Source organism: Struthio camelus, chromosome 6, assembly GCF_040807025.1.
Source record: "Struthio camelus isolate bStrCam1 chromosome 6, bStrCam1.hap1, whole genome shotgun sequence".
Taxonomy (NCBI): Eukaryota; Metazoa; Chordata; class Aves; order Struthioniformes; family Struthionidae; genus Struthio; species Struthio camelus.
Genome location: NC_090947.1, coordinates 34,180,185 through 34,195,105, shown reverse-complemented (window position 1 = coordinate 34,195,105; position 14,921 = coordinate 34,180,185). Strand labels below are relative to the sequence as shown.

At 42.3% G+C, this 14,921-nt stretch overlaps 1 protein-coding gene across 12 annotated transcripts in view; it reads left to right on the top strand.

Moving 5' to 3' along the window:
* Nucleotides 1-14,921, top strand: part of MYLK (myosin light chain kinase) — a 226,987-nt gene that overhangs the window by 149,632 nt on the left and 62,434 nt on the right. For all 12 annotated transcript variants that reach the window (XM_068949081.1, XM_068949083.1, XM_068949087.1 and 9 more), the window contains 3 exons: nucleotides 125-205; nucleotides 565-1,439; nucleotides 11,818-11,934. In XM_068949081.1, coding sequence (XP_068805182.1) covers nucleotides 125-205; nucleotides 565-1,439; nucleotides 11,818-11,934 — 1,073 coding nt within the window. The remainder of the gene's footprint in view (nucleotides 1-124; nucleotides 206-564; nucleotides 1,440-11,817; nucleotides 11,935-14,921) is intronic.

The following is a 14,921-nucleotide window of genomic DNA, read 5'->3' as shown; positions in this document are numbered from 1 at the left end:
GGGGAATATCACAGTAGGTTTGAGCTGCCTTAGTGCAACACACACTACAGTCACTTCAGCTCAGGCACGTTAGAATTTTGGAGGGGGAAACGTCTGCTTTTCTGATTTCATTTAAACATTTCAGGAACCAAGTTGGAGAATGCAGCTGCCAGGTGTCTCTGATGCTGCGAGAGAGTTCAGCTTCCAGAGCAGAAATGCTCAGAGAGTGAGTATTTTTCCCAGGGACTTGCATGGGTGGGTTCTATTTTTTGCTCCGTTAATTCCCTGCCCTTACAGACTCAGTCTGGCTGCTGTTCAACCTAATCCCCAAATGTGACCCAACAAATTGTTTTCATCATACAGGCTAAGCACACTGTACCAAACCAGAGTAGTGGAGATCTTTTTTGTTTGTGCCCTTATATGGCTCCTGAAGTCATCATTGATGCAATAAACTAATGGAGTGTGCTCCTCTAATCAACCTCCCCTTCTATAAACACATTTTGTTCCTGCTCTGAGATTGTTCCCTGACATTTTTAAACCAGCCCCTTTCCTGGCTGACTCTTTCTTTTCTTTTTCTGATCCTAGTGGGAGGGAGTCAGGCAGCTCTGGAGAGCGAAGAGATGGTGGAGATCATGGTACACTAACATTTGGTAGAACAAGTGGCTTCAAAAAGAGCAGCAGTGAAACCGGACCAACTGAGGAAGAGCAGGAAGACGTCCGAGGGGTGCTGAAGAGGCGAGTGGAAACTCGGGAGCACACGGAGGAGAGCCTGAGGCAGCAGGAAGCTGAGCAGCTTGATTTCCGTGACATTTTAGGCAAGAAAGTCAGCACCAAAAGTTTTTCTGAGGAGGAACTGAAAGAAATCCCAGCCGAGCAAATGGACTTCCGTGCAAACCTGCAACGGCAGGTCAAACCCAAGACCTTGTCAGAGGAGGAAAGGAAAGTTCATGCTCCTCAGCAGGTGGACTTCCGTTCTGTGCTGGCCAAGAAAGGCACCCCAAAAACCCCTTTGCCAGAGAAGGTGCCACCTCCTAAGCCAGCCACTCCAGATTTCAGATCTGTGCTGGGCTCAAAGAAGAAGCCACCTGCAGAGAATGGCAGTGCTAGCACCCCAGCACCGAATGCCCGCACCAATTCTGAACCCCAGAAAGCCACCCCCAATTCTGAAGCGCCTGTTGCTAAACCAGTAGTGAAGAAAGAAGAGAAGAATGACCGGAACTGTGAACATGGGTGCTCAGTGGTGGACGGCGGTATAATTGGAAAAAAACCTGAAAGCAAGGGAACCGCAAGCAAAGGAGCAGCACCGTCCTTTACAGAGAAGCTTCAGGATGCTCAAGTAATAGATGGTGAAAAATTAGTTTTACAATGTCGGATTTCCTCTGATCCCCCTGCAGCTGTCACCTGGACTCTAGATGGCAAACTCATCAAGTCATCAAAGTCTGCTGTCATCTCTCAAGAAGGTAAATTAATTGAATTAGAAGCTATCTGGATGGTACACTATTATATCCAACTCTTGATTAATAAAATTTAGTTCATTATAGGTAATGCAATGCTTATCTTTAAGTCTTGTGCCAGTAACTGCTTCCAGATGCATCTGTCTTGTTACTTCAGTGAAGTACACAAGGAACAGCATTGTCTGACGTTTCTTGCAGATACTCCTTTAACAGCCTGCAGATATAATTTTTTATAAAGTTGAACGTCTTGCATTCTTAAATGCTGTTTACACTGCTAATGGTGTTTAAGGAGCTGGTACGTGACGTTTATTTAAGCTGAACTTTAAGGATTTAGAACATTGAAATACAGAATGACATTATTGCTGGCTTATACATTCTGATTTAATTCTTTTGTATGCTTACTATTTCAGGCTTTTCTATTGCATTAAGAAACATGGAAGCAAAGAGGAATTGTGCTTTTGAAAGAAATGACTACAATTTTGAGTTATACATTTAAGATCAGAGTTGAGAATTGATTTCCAATACATTCAGTGACTTGCCACAGGTGCTCCTGTAGTCTTTAGAGACAGTAAAGCATTTGAAATCGTTGGCTTGTTGATTTTTAACCAATTTCAAATAATAACACACGCACCTAAACATCTGGTTTAGTAAAAGTCCTCAAAGAGAACATTAGTGTTGTCAAAATGAATAATTTCTGTGTGTTCCACGTTCTGGGTAAACAAAACCCACTAGACTGGTTTTGTACAGCATGAACGTTAATATTATATCTAGGCAAAATGTACTTTCCTTGGGACAAAAGTAGAGAGGATAACTAATAATATAGGGGAAAAAATCCTTATTTTATATTGATTTCGTAAAACACCCAGGGAACTGTGTGGAGAATAACAGTGTCCTACGTAGCTGATGCTAAAAAATTTCACAGTGGTTATAAGAAGCGTAGCTTGATACAGGGAACTGTACTCTTAAATATGATTCATTCTTCATTTAATCCACAGGTTTTTTCAGGGTTAGCAAATGAGAACCAAAAGAATATGCACAGTAGTTCACCACCACCAGTGAACCTTTCCACAATGATCCAAGCACTGAAACAGGAGGATTCCTTTATTTTAAGTTGGTGCAATCAGAAACAACGTTGTCTTCTGATAGAACAAAACAGTACCTGGGTACTGTGTTATGGGCATAACAAAGTGAGTAGGTGGGGAGAGTGAAATGGTAGCAGGCACACTGTGTCTGAAGTAGCAGAAGAATTTTACTCATGAAGACAGGCTGATTTTTACCAAAGCGGACTGCGTAGAGTAGGGGTAACTCTCAGTACGTAAGAAAAGGTAGAATGGAGAAAATGCCATCCCTGTGAAAAGGACTGGGATAATCAAAAAGGTGGGACCACGATCTAATTAGCCTTATTCTGGAAGAAGCCCAAATAGCAAGACTGCAGGGGTTTTCTTGGAATTGCTCAGGGTAAAAAGAAATTACACATCTGAAACTTTCACCTCTCCTCTCAGTGTAGACCAGAGAGAGTGCATCTGTGTATCAGACAGAGTGAATCAGGTTCTTCTGAGCTATGGTGGAGCCCCTCAGAGTGCCACAGCGTCAGTACAGCAGTGCTGCAGAAAGCTGTTTGCTTGACCGAAAGAAGATGAGTAACTGACTGACTGTTGCAATCCCCCAACTCATACTCACTTTAAAAAAAATAGTAGTGTGAAGCTGAAAAGCCAGTGTAGTTGGGTTTACTGAGAAGTGGTCCTGATGTGCTTAAATGCTCCGGCACCTACCTGAGCAGAGCATGTGACACGTCCTGTCCAATTTGTCTGGGCCAGGTGATGCTCTTGGCTCTTAACACGCCGGAGCTGGCACTTTGTTAGGGTGTCACAGTTCAGCAGTGCTTTCTGTTGGGATAAGGAACGAAGGTCGCCACAGGATAAGGAATCCGCTGTTTCAGGGCAGCCATCCTGTAGGGAGTGAAGAACCTGTCCTTTTGTTTGAGTGGTGCGTGTGTTACTATACTGTTATCCTGGTTAGGTAATTGTATTACTTAAAGGTTATGCTGTCGTGTGTACTTGCAGAGGCTATTAGGAAGAAGTATGACACAAGGAAATAAATGGTATGGTTTTCGCCTTTAATGCCAAGAAATGGAACAAAAGTTACAACTATTTTTCCCCCCGTTACTCGCTTTCCGGTACATTGAGGGGACACCTTACGTGATGGTCAATTTAGGCTGTTTCTAGTCAGTGCCTGCTTACTTTGGCACTTGGAGAACAAAGTGTCGCTGCTCTTGTGCTGTGAGATGCTTTTATACCAGCTGTTAAGTAATTAGCCATGATTCTTACTCAAAGCAAGTTCCAGTTTTCTTAGAAACTGATTTTTTCTTTTTCCCTAATTGGGAATGTGAATATTTGAAGGATATCAGTATCGAAGGAGAAGAAGGAACAGTCAGCACAACAAAAGAGACATTTACTGGGAACTGCAGACTAGAACTCAGGAATAGCAGGTTTAGGCTTAACTGTCAGGAAAGACTGCTCAGTAGTGGAGGCCTGTGGGTTTGTATCACAGACACGGTGTTTGGAGGAGTTTAAACATAGAGAACAACAGTAGAACTGGATGCAGTACTTGGCATCCCAATGCCAAAAACTAAGTTTCCATCTTTTACCCAGAATGCTGAACAGGCAGCTTGGTCAGGCCACAGGAATCATGTCCTTTAGCAGCAGTGCCTTTGGCCAACCTTGGAGCAGCTTTTAATGGGCTCTGGAGATAATCTCCTATGGTCATCCTCAGCTGAAAGAAGGTCGAGTCTGTGGGGAAGGAGAGAAATTCAGAGCAAAAGGGCCTAGCTCACGTTAATGGGCTTAGACTTTGCAAAGCCAGTTTTTACTTCTTCAAAGTGATCTTACTCCTCTTGTGTTCAGCAGCAAAATCCATTATGGAAGTGGGACTGGGTCTGTTATTAACTGTTTCACCAATTGTTAAGTGCTGCCTTGATGTTTGATGGTGAGCACTGTCTCTCATGTATGGAGAATACCATACATATATTTTCCTTAGGTGTCTCACAGAGGAAGAGTGGCTTATTCCTTCTTAGCGAACTGGATACTGGAAAATCCTCCATCTAGAGCAAGAGATGTTTTTCTTCTTTTCATAATGCAAGCCCATTTTAATTAGTACAGGCTAGTGGCCCACAAACTGTCCAACATAAGCGGCACACGAACCTGCAGAATAACATGTATTTGTCCTTTGGAAATCAAATTAACATTCTCTGTCATTGCTGGAAAGCAAAAAGAGGCAGCAGCTTGGTGACCTCCTGGCGCCAAATATATCACTAAAATAAATCCACAAAATCTCTCTGGTTTCTTGAACATGGCTCAAGTGGTACATTTGGCTAGGAAGGACAGACTTAAAAGCATATGCATTGCACAAAATGTTTTGGTGTTTAGGAAGTCCACTGGATAAGTGAGCCTTCTATGCAGTAACTCACTGAAAATAACTTTCCTTGTCATATTTGTCCCTAGCTGATAGAAGGCCCTTTACCTGTTATAAGCGCTTCTATTCAAATGCCTCCTCTGTGTTTGAAGAGGCTTAACCCTATGTTCTCTGTCTGAGGCAGTTTGGCAATTAGCTCGCAAGAGAAGGGTGGATGTTAGCCCAACTTCTTCACAGTCAGAGATGCCCAAATTCAAACAGGCTCAGAATAATCACCGATTCTTAAGGTCTTTCACCAGTGAAAAATTATATTCTGTTCCAAAACCAGACTTTCACCTTCAGGCCTGTTATTCAGTGTATTTGCTGTATTCTTGTACTTAATCTAAGGCTTGCAATGTACTTTATTATTTCATGGTAAAGTTTACATTAGCAATTAGAAGTCAGAATCTGGGCAGCATTATACTGAATGTCATGATCGCATACCTAAGAAGAGTCTCATTCCTTCCATTTTACGCTTCAACTATTAAAAGTGTTTTATTGCTTTTCCAAATCACGAACATCAGTATTTGTTTCCTCATTTCTTTTAATAGAATAATTCGCCAAATAATACTCTGTATTTTCATTTGCAGGACTGATTTGTTGCTTAAGGTATCATTTTTATGGCAAAGTGAGCTATTACACCATTTTTCTTTTACTAATATGTTTTTGACCTAGTAGGAGTTTATTAATGGTTTGATTTTATATTTTTCTTCTTTTAAACTCTTGTCAGAGTGCAGCTGTCTTCACTTTTAGGATAAGCACTTCTGGGGTTTTTGCCTGTAAAATCTCAAAATAAGGGGTAACTGTGACAAACAAGAGAGGGTGCTCATAAATTAGAGTGTTACGGATGTCTGGGCAGGTTAGATGAGTTATGATTAAAAGGTGGTTGATTTTAGTATGAAAGAGTGCTGCTTTGTTTGAATTAAGGAGTTTGTTTTTGTTTGTTTGAAACAAGATTTTAAGAAGGTGCTAGAGTGGAGTTAGACATATAAGGGCAGTGCAGAACGAGCTTCCTCACGCTGTGAGCTCTTTGCAGCGGGAACCATTTTGTTTTATGTTTTACAGTACTTGGCACAGTAGTGCCCTGTGCTAGTGTCCTGCTATGTGACACACTCTTGGATGCTGGTACAGGACTGGAAATATTTGCATGGTACAAAAGCTATTCTAGAAGAAGGCAGTAACAGGGACCTGGATGCTGATGTGGTCAGTGGACTGAGGAGTGCAAAGGAATTGAGATGCACAATGAATATATGTGCAAGTTGGCAAACTTACTGTTTTCTAAGTCAGCTTGCTCTGCTTTTTTTGGCTAGCTTTAGTACTGCAAGACTGTATACATTGAGGAGATACTCTATAATTTGGGCTCAGGTAGCAGCTTGGTGTAGCTTGAAAAATGCCCAGAGTTTGTGTTGCTATGTGTTCTTTTTTTCTTCCTAAGTGTCTTGGCAGCATCAATAATTGGTAATCTTCTTAGCAGTAATGCCTTAACAACTTTCTTGTGACTTGACATAACTCGCAAGTCTTGCTATCAGTTGTGCATGTCTCTGTCAGTTTGACTAGGATCTGCCATGACTTTTCTGATTTTTTTTAATTAACTTTGAGCAAGAGTTTAGTGTGTAATGAACAGATCTATATGTACAGCTGAGTTCAGCTGGACTCTGCAGTGTAAGAAAAGCTTAAAAAAAAGCTTTTCCATAAAGTTTAAGGCCAAGACGATCATTTTAACATCAACTCTGACACAACTCCGTGTGTGTCAAATACCATAAAAATTCTCTCTGTTCTGTCTTTTGTGTCTGAAGCTTATCTTCAAGGAAGGCATGTAGTGTAGATCTGAATACAGCAAAAGGTAGAAAATTGCTGTAATCTCTGGCAATTTATTGCACTAGCTAATTATTCTCATAAGTGTTTTGTTTTTAAATCAAGAACCGAAGAAATTTCTTATTTCTAACTTGAATTTTTCTACAGTCTGCTACCATACACTGATTTCCTTTCTCTGCAAAGCTAAAAAGCCCATTTGTACTTGATATAATGACTTTGATTCTGTAATCAAGACACCTCTCTACCTCTCTATTTTTAGAGACTTGACAAGCCAAGCTCTTATTAACTTCCTCTCCATAATGCACTTTATCGAGTCCCTGGAGGGTGGTAGCAGTGGTGGTGGTAGTGGTTGTTGTTTATCTTTTGTCTTTTTAATACCTCCTCTTCAGTTGTTGTTTGTTGGTTTATTCTTTTTAGAAGACAGGCAGCAGACCCATACCTCAATATCAGCATCAGTGAGATGGAGGTCACCTTCCTTTTTTTGTGCTTACAGGAGACCATTAGTCTTCTTTCCACCTCGTCACAGTGGAGCTCCTGTTTGTTACTTCTATGTTAAACCTTTAAATCTTGGATGTTATTATTCCTTCACATGAGACAGCAGTCCAGTCTGAAGACAGAGTGTCCTTTCCTGTGCCTGGATATTTAATTTGGCATTTCTCTATATTAAGCCCCATTTTCTTTGAGTGAATAGGACTTAGTTCAACAAGTAAATGAGATCATTTATGATAATTGCTGTGTTCACTCTCTCTCTCTGTCTTCCTTTATTGTCCCTTTCCAGCCGCCTTTCAGTCACCTGTGAGTTTATGAGCACTGCTACATCATAGGTTAAAACATCGAATAAATTTGGTCCTAGTTTGATCACAGAGGAAGCCCACTAGAAACATACCAAGTGATAATTTCCTCTTGTCACCTTCTTCATGAGATCTTTATTTTGGCAGCTCTGACTCTGCCTAATGTGAATGTTATTAATATGGCACTAATTCCGTGCAAAATAATGTGAGGTAACACAAATATTTCAGTAAATCTAAGAGAATTACCTTTTCACAGATACATTTGCCAGTTGAACGTGTAATCCTATGAAGAATGAAAGCAGATTTGTTTCTTACATTGTTTTCCTTAAAGCTCTGTCAATTAGCAATAATTAACTCGGATTATTTTCCTTCCCTGAAACTCCTGTGAGTTTTTCCCCTGCACTATGTGTTATCACCGTCACTATGTTCAGTGAATAGTTTCCCAGTCAACCCACCTGCCGTTTTTAAACATGACTGTGACTTGTAGCACATTTCTACACTTTCCCACGCAGTCTATGATTTATTAAAAATTAACACCAGTGGGCCCAAGAGCTCCTCAACCAATTTTTTTTATAACTTTAGGATACAGTTTCCCTAGGCCTAGTATTTATTAATATTGCCTAAATACTCCATAGTACTACTTTTTGCCGTGGGATACAAATGCAAAAGACATCAGAAACTTCAATCTGCGTCAGAAACAGGGGGTCGGGAGTTTGGCCAGCTAGATGCCAGAACAGGGAATTAGACCAGGAGCTGTTCTTTGTTAGTTTGTGTATTTGTTTTATATCTGAAGTTCACTTTCTGCAGAGTTTCATGGAAAGAATGCAGAAGCCTAGAGATATTTTAAACTGGTTTGCACTATTTTTGAGTAAGTCAGAAAATCCTTTAATAGCTCAAAATGCAAGGGAAAGTTTTGTATATCTAAACTAGAGCCTCCAGTAAACTGTCAGCGTCTCTGGCGGTTAAGGTCTTTTCCAGAGCTGCACCAGTTCCACTGTCCAAGTGCAGGATCTAAGTTTTCATGATTACACTAATGCTGCACTTTGAGACAAGGTTTTAAAGACTATGTCAGTGGGCTGGTTCTTTAAACATTATATATATATATATATATATATGTGTGTGTGTGTGTGTGTATACATATATGTGTGTACACACACACACACACACACACACACACACACAAGAAATAGAGGGATGGGGGACAAAATTCATTGTGAAATTTTTTAGTTGGCTGGGATTTGTGAGTGCCAAGATTTGGAATACCTAACTGGAGTCACCAGTCGGAGCTTTCTTAGAGTTATGAGAAAATAAGCCTGTTTCAGGTCATGGAGGGCTTTTGTAGAGGAAATACCAAATACTTCCTTGAAGCACATTTGGCCTTCCAGCCCCGGGAATTGGCTGTAGCACTAGATCACAAAATGTAGGCCTTTTGGGGAGTTCCTGTCCTTATTAAATCTCATCAAGTCTTGTCTGCCTTTTTTTTCCAATTCCCTAAGGAAATGAGTTTTCGGCAGCCTTTCTGTTTCTCAGCTTCCCCTTAGCCCTCTGCCCCAGCCTGGCTAATATTTTTTTGAACCATTGGCCAGTTTCACAATAAATAAAACCTAGCAGTCCACAGCTTTGAGAAACCTAGTGGCTAAATAAAGGAGAATGACCCAAGTTATCTCATTTCCTCTTCCTCAATACCACCCTTACATCTTCTGGTGGTAGCAACAAGCCCAGCAATCCACGTGTGCTTTGGATGTGCTGATCCAGTGTGGCTGCCAGCGAGTAGAAATGAAGGGAGAAAGGATAGAGGTTATTGTTGTGGGGGCATGAAAGTTAAGAGACAAAGGGAACAGCCCTTGAGAAGTCAGGTTTCATTCATTCTCCTGCTTACCAAATAACTTAATTCAAATTAAGCACATATGAATATTCTTTTGGAATGACTGTCTTCAGCAAGACTAACGTTATTTCTTGAGAACTCAACTTGCAGCAGAATAACCCAAATGCTTTTTCAGTCAGACCCCTGCTATGCAGCCTGGCCGGTGCTGGACTATAAAAGTACTGCTGACGGAGAGCTGTATGCACGTGGCAGCTGGAGAATTTTTATGAGAAAAAGCTAGGATTTGCTTCTAGGTTTTAGTTTAATTGTGGGGAATGACCTGTTGTCAGGGTGGGTTCTTTCTGTTTGCATGCTGCGTAAGGGAAAGTTTCTCAGAAGGTGTTAACTTATATTTGCAGAGTGTGCTGCATGGGCAGTAGCGCAATGTCATGAGTGGTGAAGAACACTCTGTCAGTTGAGTCTTAAACGAACTGGTAAACATAAAGGTCAGGGAGGGCTTTTGAGAAGGTAGGAGGGATCTCTGTAACCCACCAGCAGAAACTAAAGCAAATGCTGGTTTGTTCCAGTCCCTTAAGGATCCAGTTATCCTTACAAGCCAGGCCCTGTCCCATCAGCAAGCTGGCCAGAGATCTACTTCGTATGTATGCGACTTTGTTCCATAGTTTATGTTCTTGGCAATGACATTTTTAGTTTCTAATGCATGAGCTTTTGTAATCATGTTGTATAGATTCATACAGATTCTTTGAGTGGAAGTTATCTTTGGTTTGCCCTCCAGTTGTCTCTTTAAACAGCAGAGATGCCTGAGTTTTTATTTGCTAGATGCCTGCCAGAACACTTTTGTAATGTCTCTCCTCCATTTGGAAGGAGGCTGCAGCTCAGGCTGACTCGCAGAGATGAGTAGCCTGAGGGAAGGCACGTGGCTTTTCTCTACACCCTGTAAGTTGGCTGAACGCAGCAGCCCATGTGAGTGAGGGGTCAGTGCTTCTCCTCTGAAATAGTTCTCACTTAGTTTCTCAGGGGGAAAAAGCTGGCATTATTTACAGCTTCTTTGTTTTGCTGAAAATAAGGAGGAGGGAAAAAGTTCATTTGCTTCTAACTCTTGTGTCTTCCTGGCAAAACAAATCTGTTGGGAACTCTGTGGATGTTTTTTTGAAAGATTTGCCTTGCATAATAACGTCCCCTCTTACAGTGAGGGAAAACCTGAATGCCAAAAGCTGAGTTGCCATGTCAGAACTGAGGTCCAGTCTCCGAGGGAAGCCAGTAAATTCCCAATGTTGCTTTCCAAGGATCAGTGTCACTTGTGACTGTGCCATCTCCCACATTGCAAGGGCAGATACGTGATGGGGAGTCTGCAGGCTGGCCCTCTGGAAGGTAAAAGTCAGCCTACAGTTAACCTAGAGAGAGAAACATGGAAAATAGCAAGAGATGCTGGGAAATCTCCTTATATCCCAGGACATGGGAAAATGCCTAAGATTGGTTAGAGGATAGGACAGGCTTTCCAGTGAGGAAGGGGAAAGCAAGCCTGCACTTCACCCTCACTGCAAGGATATTTGGAAAGGGAAGGTTTGGAGTGTCATTTTTTTTAAGTGGGTTCTCCCCAGGGAGTGAAATGATTTGTTGTTCCAAGCAATGCAAGTAAGAGTGTAAGGGATTAGGTAAACCACAGTTCTTCTTCCTCTTCCCCCAACTAGTGGGAACAGCTTCTGTTTTGGTTCACAGAGTTTTATTTTTTAAGAGGAAATGTATTTCCCTTGGGTCATACCAAGCTTCCCTTGGTAGCTACAGAGCTTATGTCACATCCTGTTTCTGCAAACCTATTGAACCCAAATTTTGCTTTTTTGTTTGAAATTAAATGGGTTCATTGCAGTGACAGATTTGATTACCATTGATATGTTGGGCTTTTTTACAGATGTTTTACAAGATCAGACATTTGGCCTTTGAGCAATTCAAGCAAAAAGAAAATGGCCCTCAGTGCCATTTTTAAACTCAGACACTAAGCTATGGGTCTACTTTTCACACTTCGATGCTGACGGGAGTGCTAAAGACAAGGCTAAACCAAAATACTGCAGATGGACACGTTATAGAAATCCTCTTATTTGCAGTCCTACACAAGTAGCACTTTTGAGAAAAGACCATCTCATTGAGGACTTCTTATCACAGCTGTAAGGCAAAGAACGGCAAGAGAGATTCTGCTCTGGGTCTGCTAACGGTCTTATCCGTTAACCACTTGAGCGCTGCAGGTCCAGTTTTGAGAATGCTAAGGAATAGTGATATGATCCAACTTACCCAAATATTTTTATTTTATTTCAGTGTTAATAAGGTTCTGATTTCTATTGTGAATTCTGATGTTGAATTTTTAAAGTCAAGACATCTTTTTCTAGCAGTGGACATCAAATGTAGTAAAGGATTGGATAATTTCATGCATCCTGTTCCTTAGTAACACTAAGCTTTTTGTGAACTGCCAAACACAATGCCTATTTGACCTCTCTTTTCTTTGTATTAGGGACACTGTGCTCACTTACCATTGAGAAGGCTGTGCCTGAAGATGAAGGCGAGTACAAATGCATAGCTGAGAATGCAGCAGGAAAAGCTGAATGCGCTTGCAGAGTGCTGGTGGAAGGTAAGTGCTTTGCAGGGTATGGGAAAACCCTTCCATAAAAACTTCCTCCTTCCTGCTGCCCGTTTCTTTCACAACTACAGCCTTTATGAACTACATACACAAAAAAGAACTCTGCCTGCTTCTCTCCTGCATTTTTTCTATCAATGCAGTAGTTCAGTGTCCACCATAAAGAAGCAGGAGCAGAGAAATAGTGGAGAGTCAAGTGCTCTTGCTGCTTTGTGGAATAATTCAAGCTCCTGCTGTGCACTGTGTTTCTATAATGATTTTAGAGCAGGAAGTTGAACCCGCAAGGATTTGCTACTGAGCTCAGTGCATTCTTTAAGAGCATGTAAGAATTCACTGTGGGAGCCCAGGTACCATTCTGCTTCAGGACTATGCATGGCATATTTCTCCATCTAGAACTTTTCTATTCTTTACCCTCACTGACTTTTGATCCTTTAGTTTTTCTAGTGGAGGGGAGGAAAAGCAAATGCATTAGCAGCACAACCACCCTTCTATACCACTGTCTTGGAAGTCTAGTATGAATAACTTGCTAACCAAGGTACCAGTTGTCAGCTTCAGTGATTATGATGGCACTGAACTCACATGCCAGATAGTCTCTCGGTCTTGGGAAAATACTTTATCATGGAGTTGAGAGCACAAACTTTTAAAACTGCCGTGGAATTTAAGCCGAACTAAAATGTTACTACTAGTTGTAGTCAGCATGGATTCACCAAAGGGAAATCATGCTTAACTGATCTGATAATCTTCTATGATGGGACAAGTGTCTGGTTAGATGAGGGGAGAGCAGTGGATGTTGTCTACTTTGACTTTGGCAAGGCTTTTGACATTGTCTCCCATGACATCCTCAGAGACAAGCTCAGGAAGTGCAGGCTGGATGAGTGGATGACGAGATGGATTGAGAACTGGCTGGATGGCGGAGCTCAGAGGATTGTGGTCAGTGGCACAGAGTCTAGCTGGAGGCCTGTAGCTAGCAGTGTCCCGTAGGGGTCAATACCAGGTCCAGTATTGTTTAACTTACTCATCAGTGACCTAGATGAAGGGACAGAGTGCACCCTCAGCAAGTTTGCTGATGATACTAAACTGGGGGGAGGGGCTAACACACCAGAAGGCTGTGCTGCCATTCCGAGGGACCTGGGCAGGCTGGAGAGCTGGGCAGAGAGGAACCTCCTGAAGTTCAACAAAGGCAAGTGCAAGGTCCTGCACTTGGGGAGGAATAACCCCATGCACCAGTAGAGGCTGGGGCCTGACCTGCTGGAAGGTAGCTCTGCAGAGAAGGACCTGGGAGTGCTGGTGGACAACAAGTTGAGCATGAGTCAGCAATGTGCCCTTGTGGCCAAGAAGGCCAATGGTCTCCTGGGGTGGCATTAGGAAGAGCAGGTCAAGGGAGGTGATCCTGCCCCTCTATTCAGCCCTGGTGAGGCCTCCCCTGGAGTACTGTGTCCAGTTCTGGGCTCCCCAGTAGAAGAGAGACATGGCACTCCTGGAGAGAGTCCAGCGGAGGGCTACTAAGATGATGAAGGGGCTAGAGCATCTCTCCTATGAGGAAAGGCTCAGAGAGCTGGGCCTGTTCAGCCTGGAGAAGAGAAGACTGAGAGGGGTATCTGATCAATGTGTGTTCAGTATTTGAAGGGAGGGCATCAAGAGGATGGGGCCAGACTCTTCTTAGTGGAGCCCAGCGACAGGACAAGAGGCAGCGGGCACAAACTGAACCACAGGAAGTTCTGTCTGAACATGAGGAAAAACTTTCTGTGAGGATGACGGAGCACTGGCACAGGTTGCCCAGAGAGGTTGTGGAGTCTCCTTCCCTGGAGATATTCAAAAGCTGTCTGGACAAGGTCCTGTACAACGTGCTCTAGAGGACCCTGCCTGAGCAGGGGGGTTGGGCTAGATGATCTCCAGAGGTCCCTGCCAACCTCAACTGTTCTGTGAAATGTGATTCCAGTTAGCTCACCTTCAGGTGAACAGCTCATTCTTGAATACTCTGCTTTGCATTGCAACTAGAAAGAACACAAAGCCAAAAAATCAAATGCAATACCTACCATAATATAAATCTTGGGTGCTAATTTAAAGTAATAATGAGATTTTACCAGCACTGAAGTTCAGAAAGGACTAACTAGAGGCTTTAAGCAGAGTCTAATATCGCATAACACTTTCAGTACCACAGAAGCAGAAGAATATAGGAGCAGATCTTCAAGAGCTCAGCACTCAGGAGTTCTCTAAAGTTATTCTATCTTCTTTTTAGATGAATGTTTCAGTCGTCTGCATACCATTTATTTCCTTTTTGTTTTCTTCTCATCTCTCCTTCAGCATTATTGTTTCCCACTCTAAGTTCTTGCTGGCAATGTATGATCTGGGAGACTGGATGTAGACTTTATTTTGCAAAGTCTTGATCGTGGGAGGCTGTCAGCTCGTGACATTTATTACTTGATGACAGGGGTGGTGTCGCATCACCTGTCTGACTCACACTGGCAGTGGTACCCATGGTGTTAGGAGCTAACTGCTCGCATAATATTGGACACCAGAGTGACCATATTTCTACCTCAGTACTGGCTGACTCATCTGTCCTTTCCGTTCCCTACTGGCATGCTGCTTTGCATGGCAGAGAAGAGTTTTTGAGGAATGGCACCAGAGCAAACCTCAACTACTAGGAGGGATGCCACTGGATATCCCATGTCTGTGACTGAGACGGGACAGGTGTTACTTTTAATTTAGAATTGTGATCTAAAACGACAGAAAAAAATTGCTCCTTTCTGCTCAGTCTACAGTCAGCATCGCAGATGCTAATTTTTGGACTCAGAAAATAACCTTAAATTTAATTACGTTCCTTTTGGCCCCATGGACTAAAATCAGCTCAGAGGAACGTTTGACTTGATGGTTCAGTAGCTCAGGGACAAATCTGTAGAACCTAAACTTAGGCCTAGCAGACTTCTGCTCTGATTTGCCTGCTAGAAGATTCTGTTGTCCACTGTTAATTTTACAGGAAA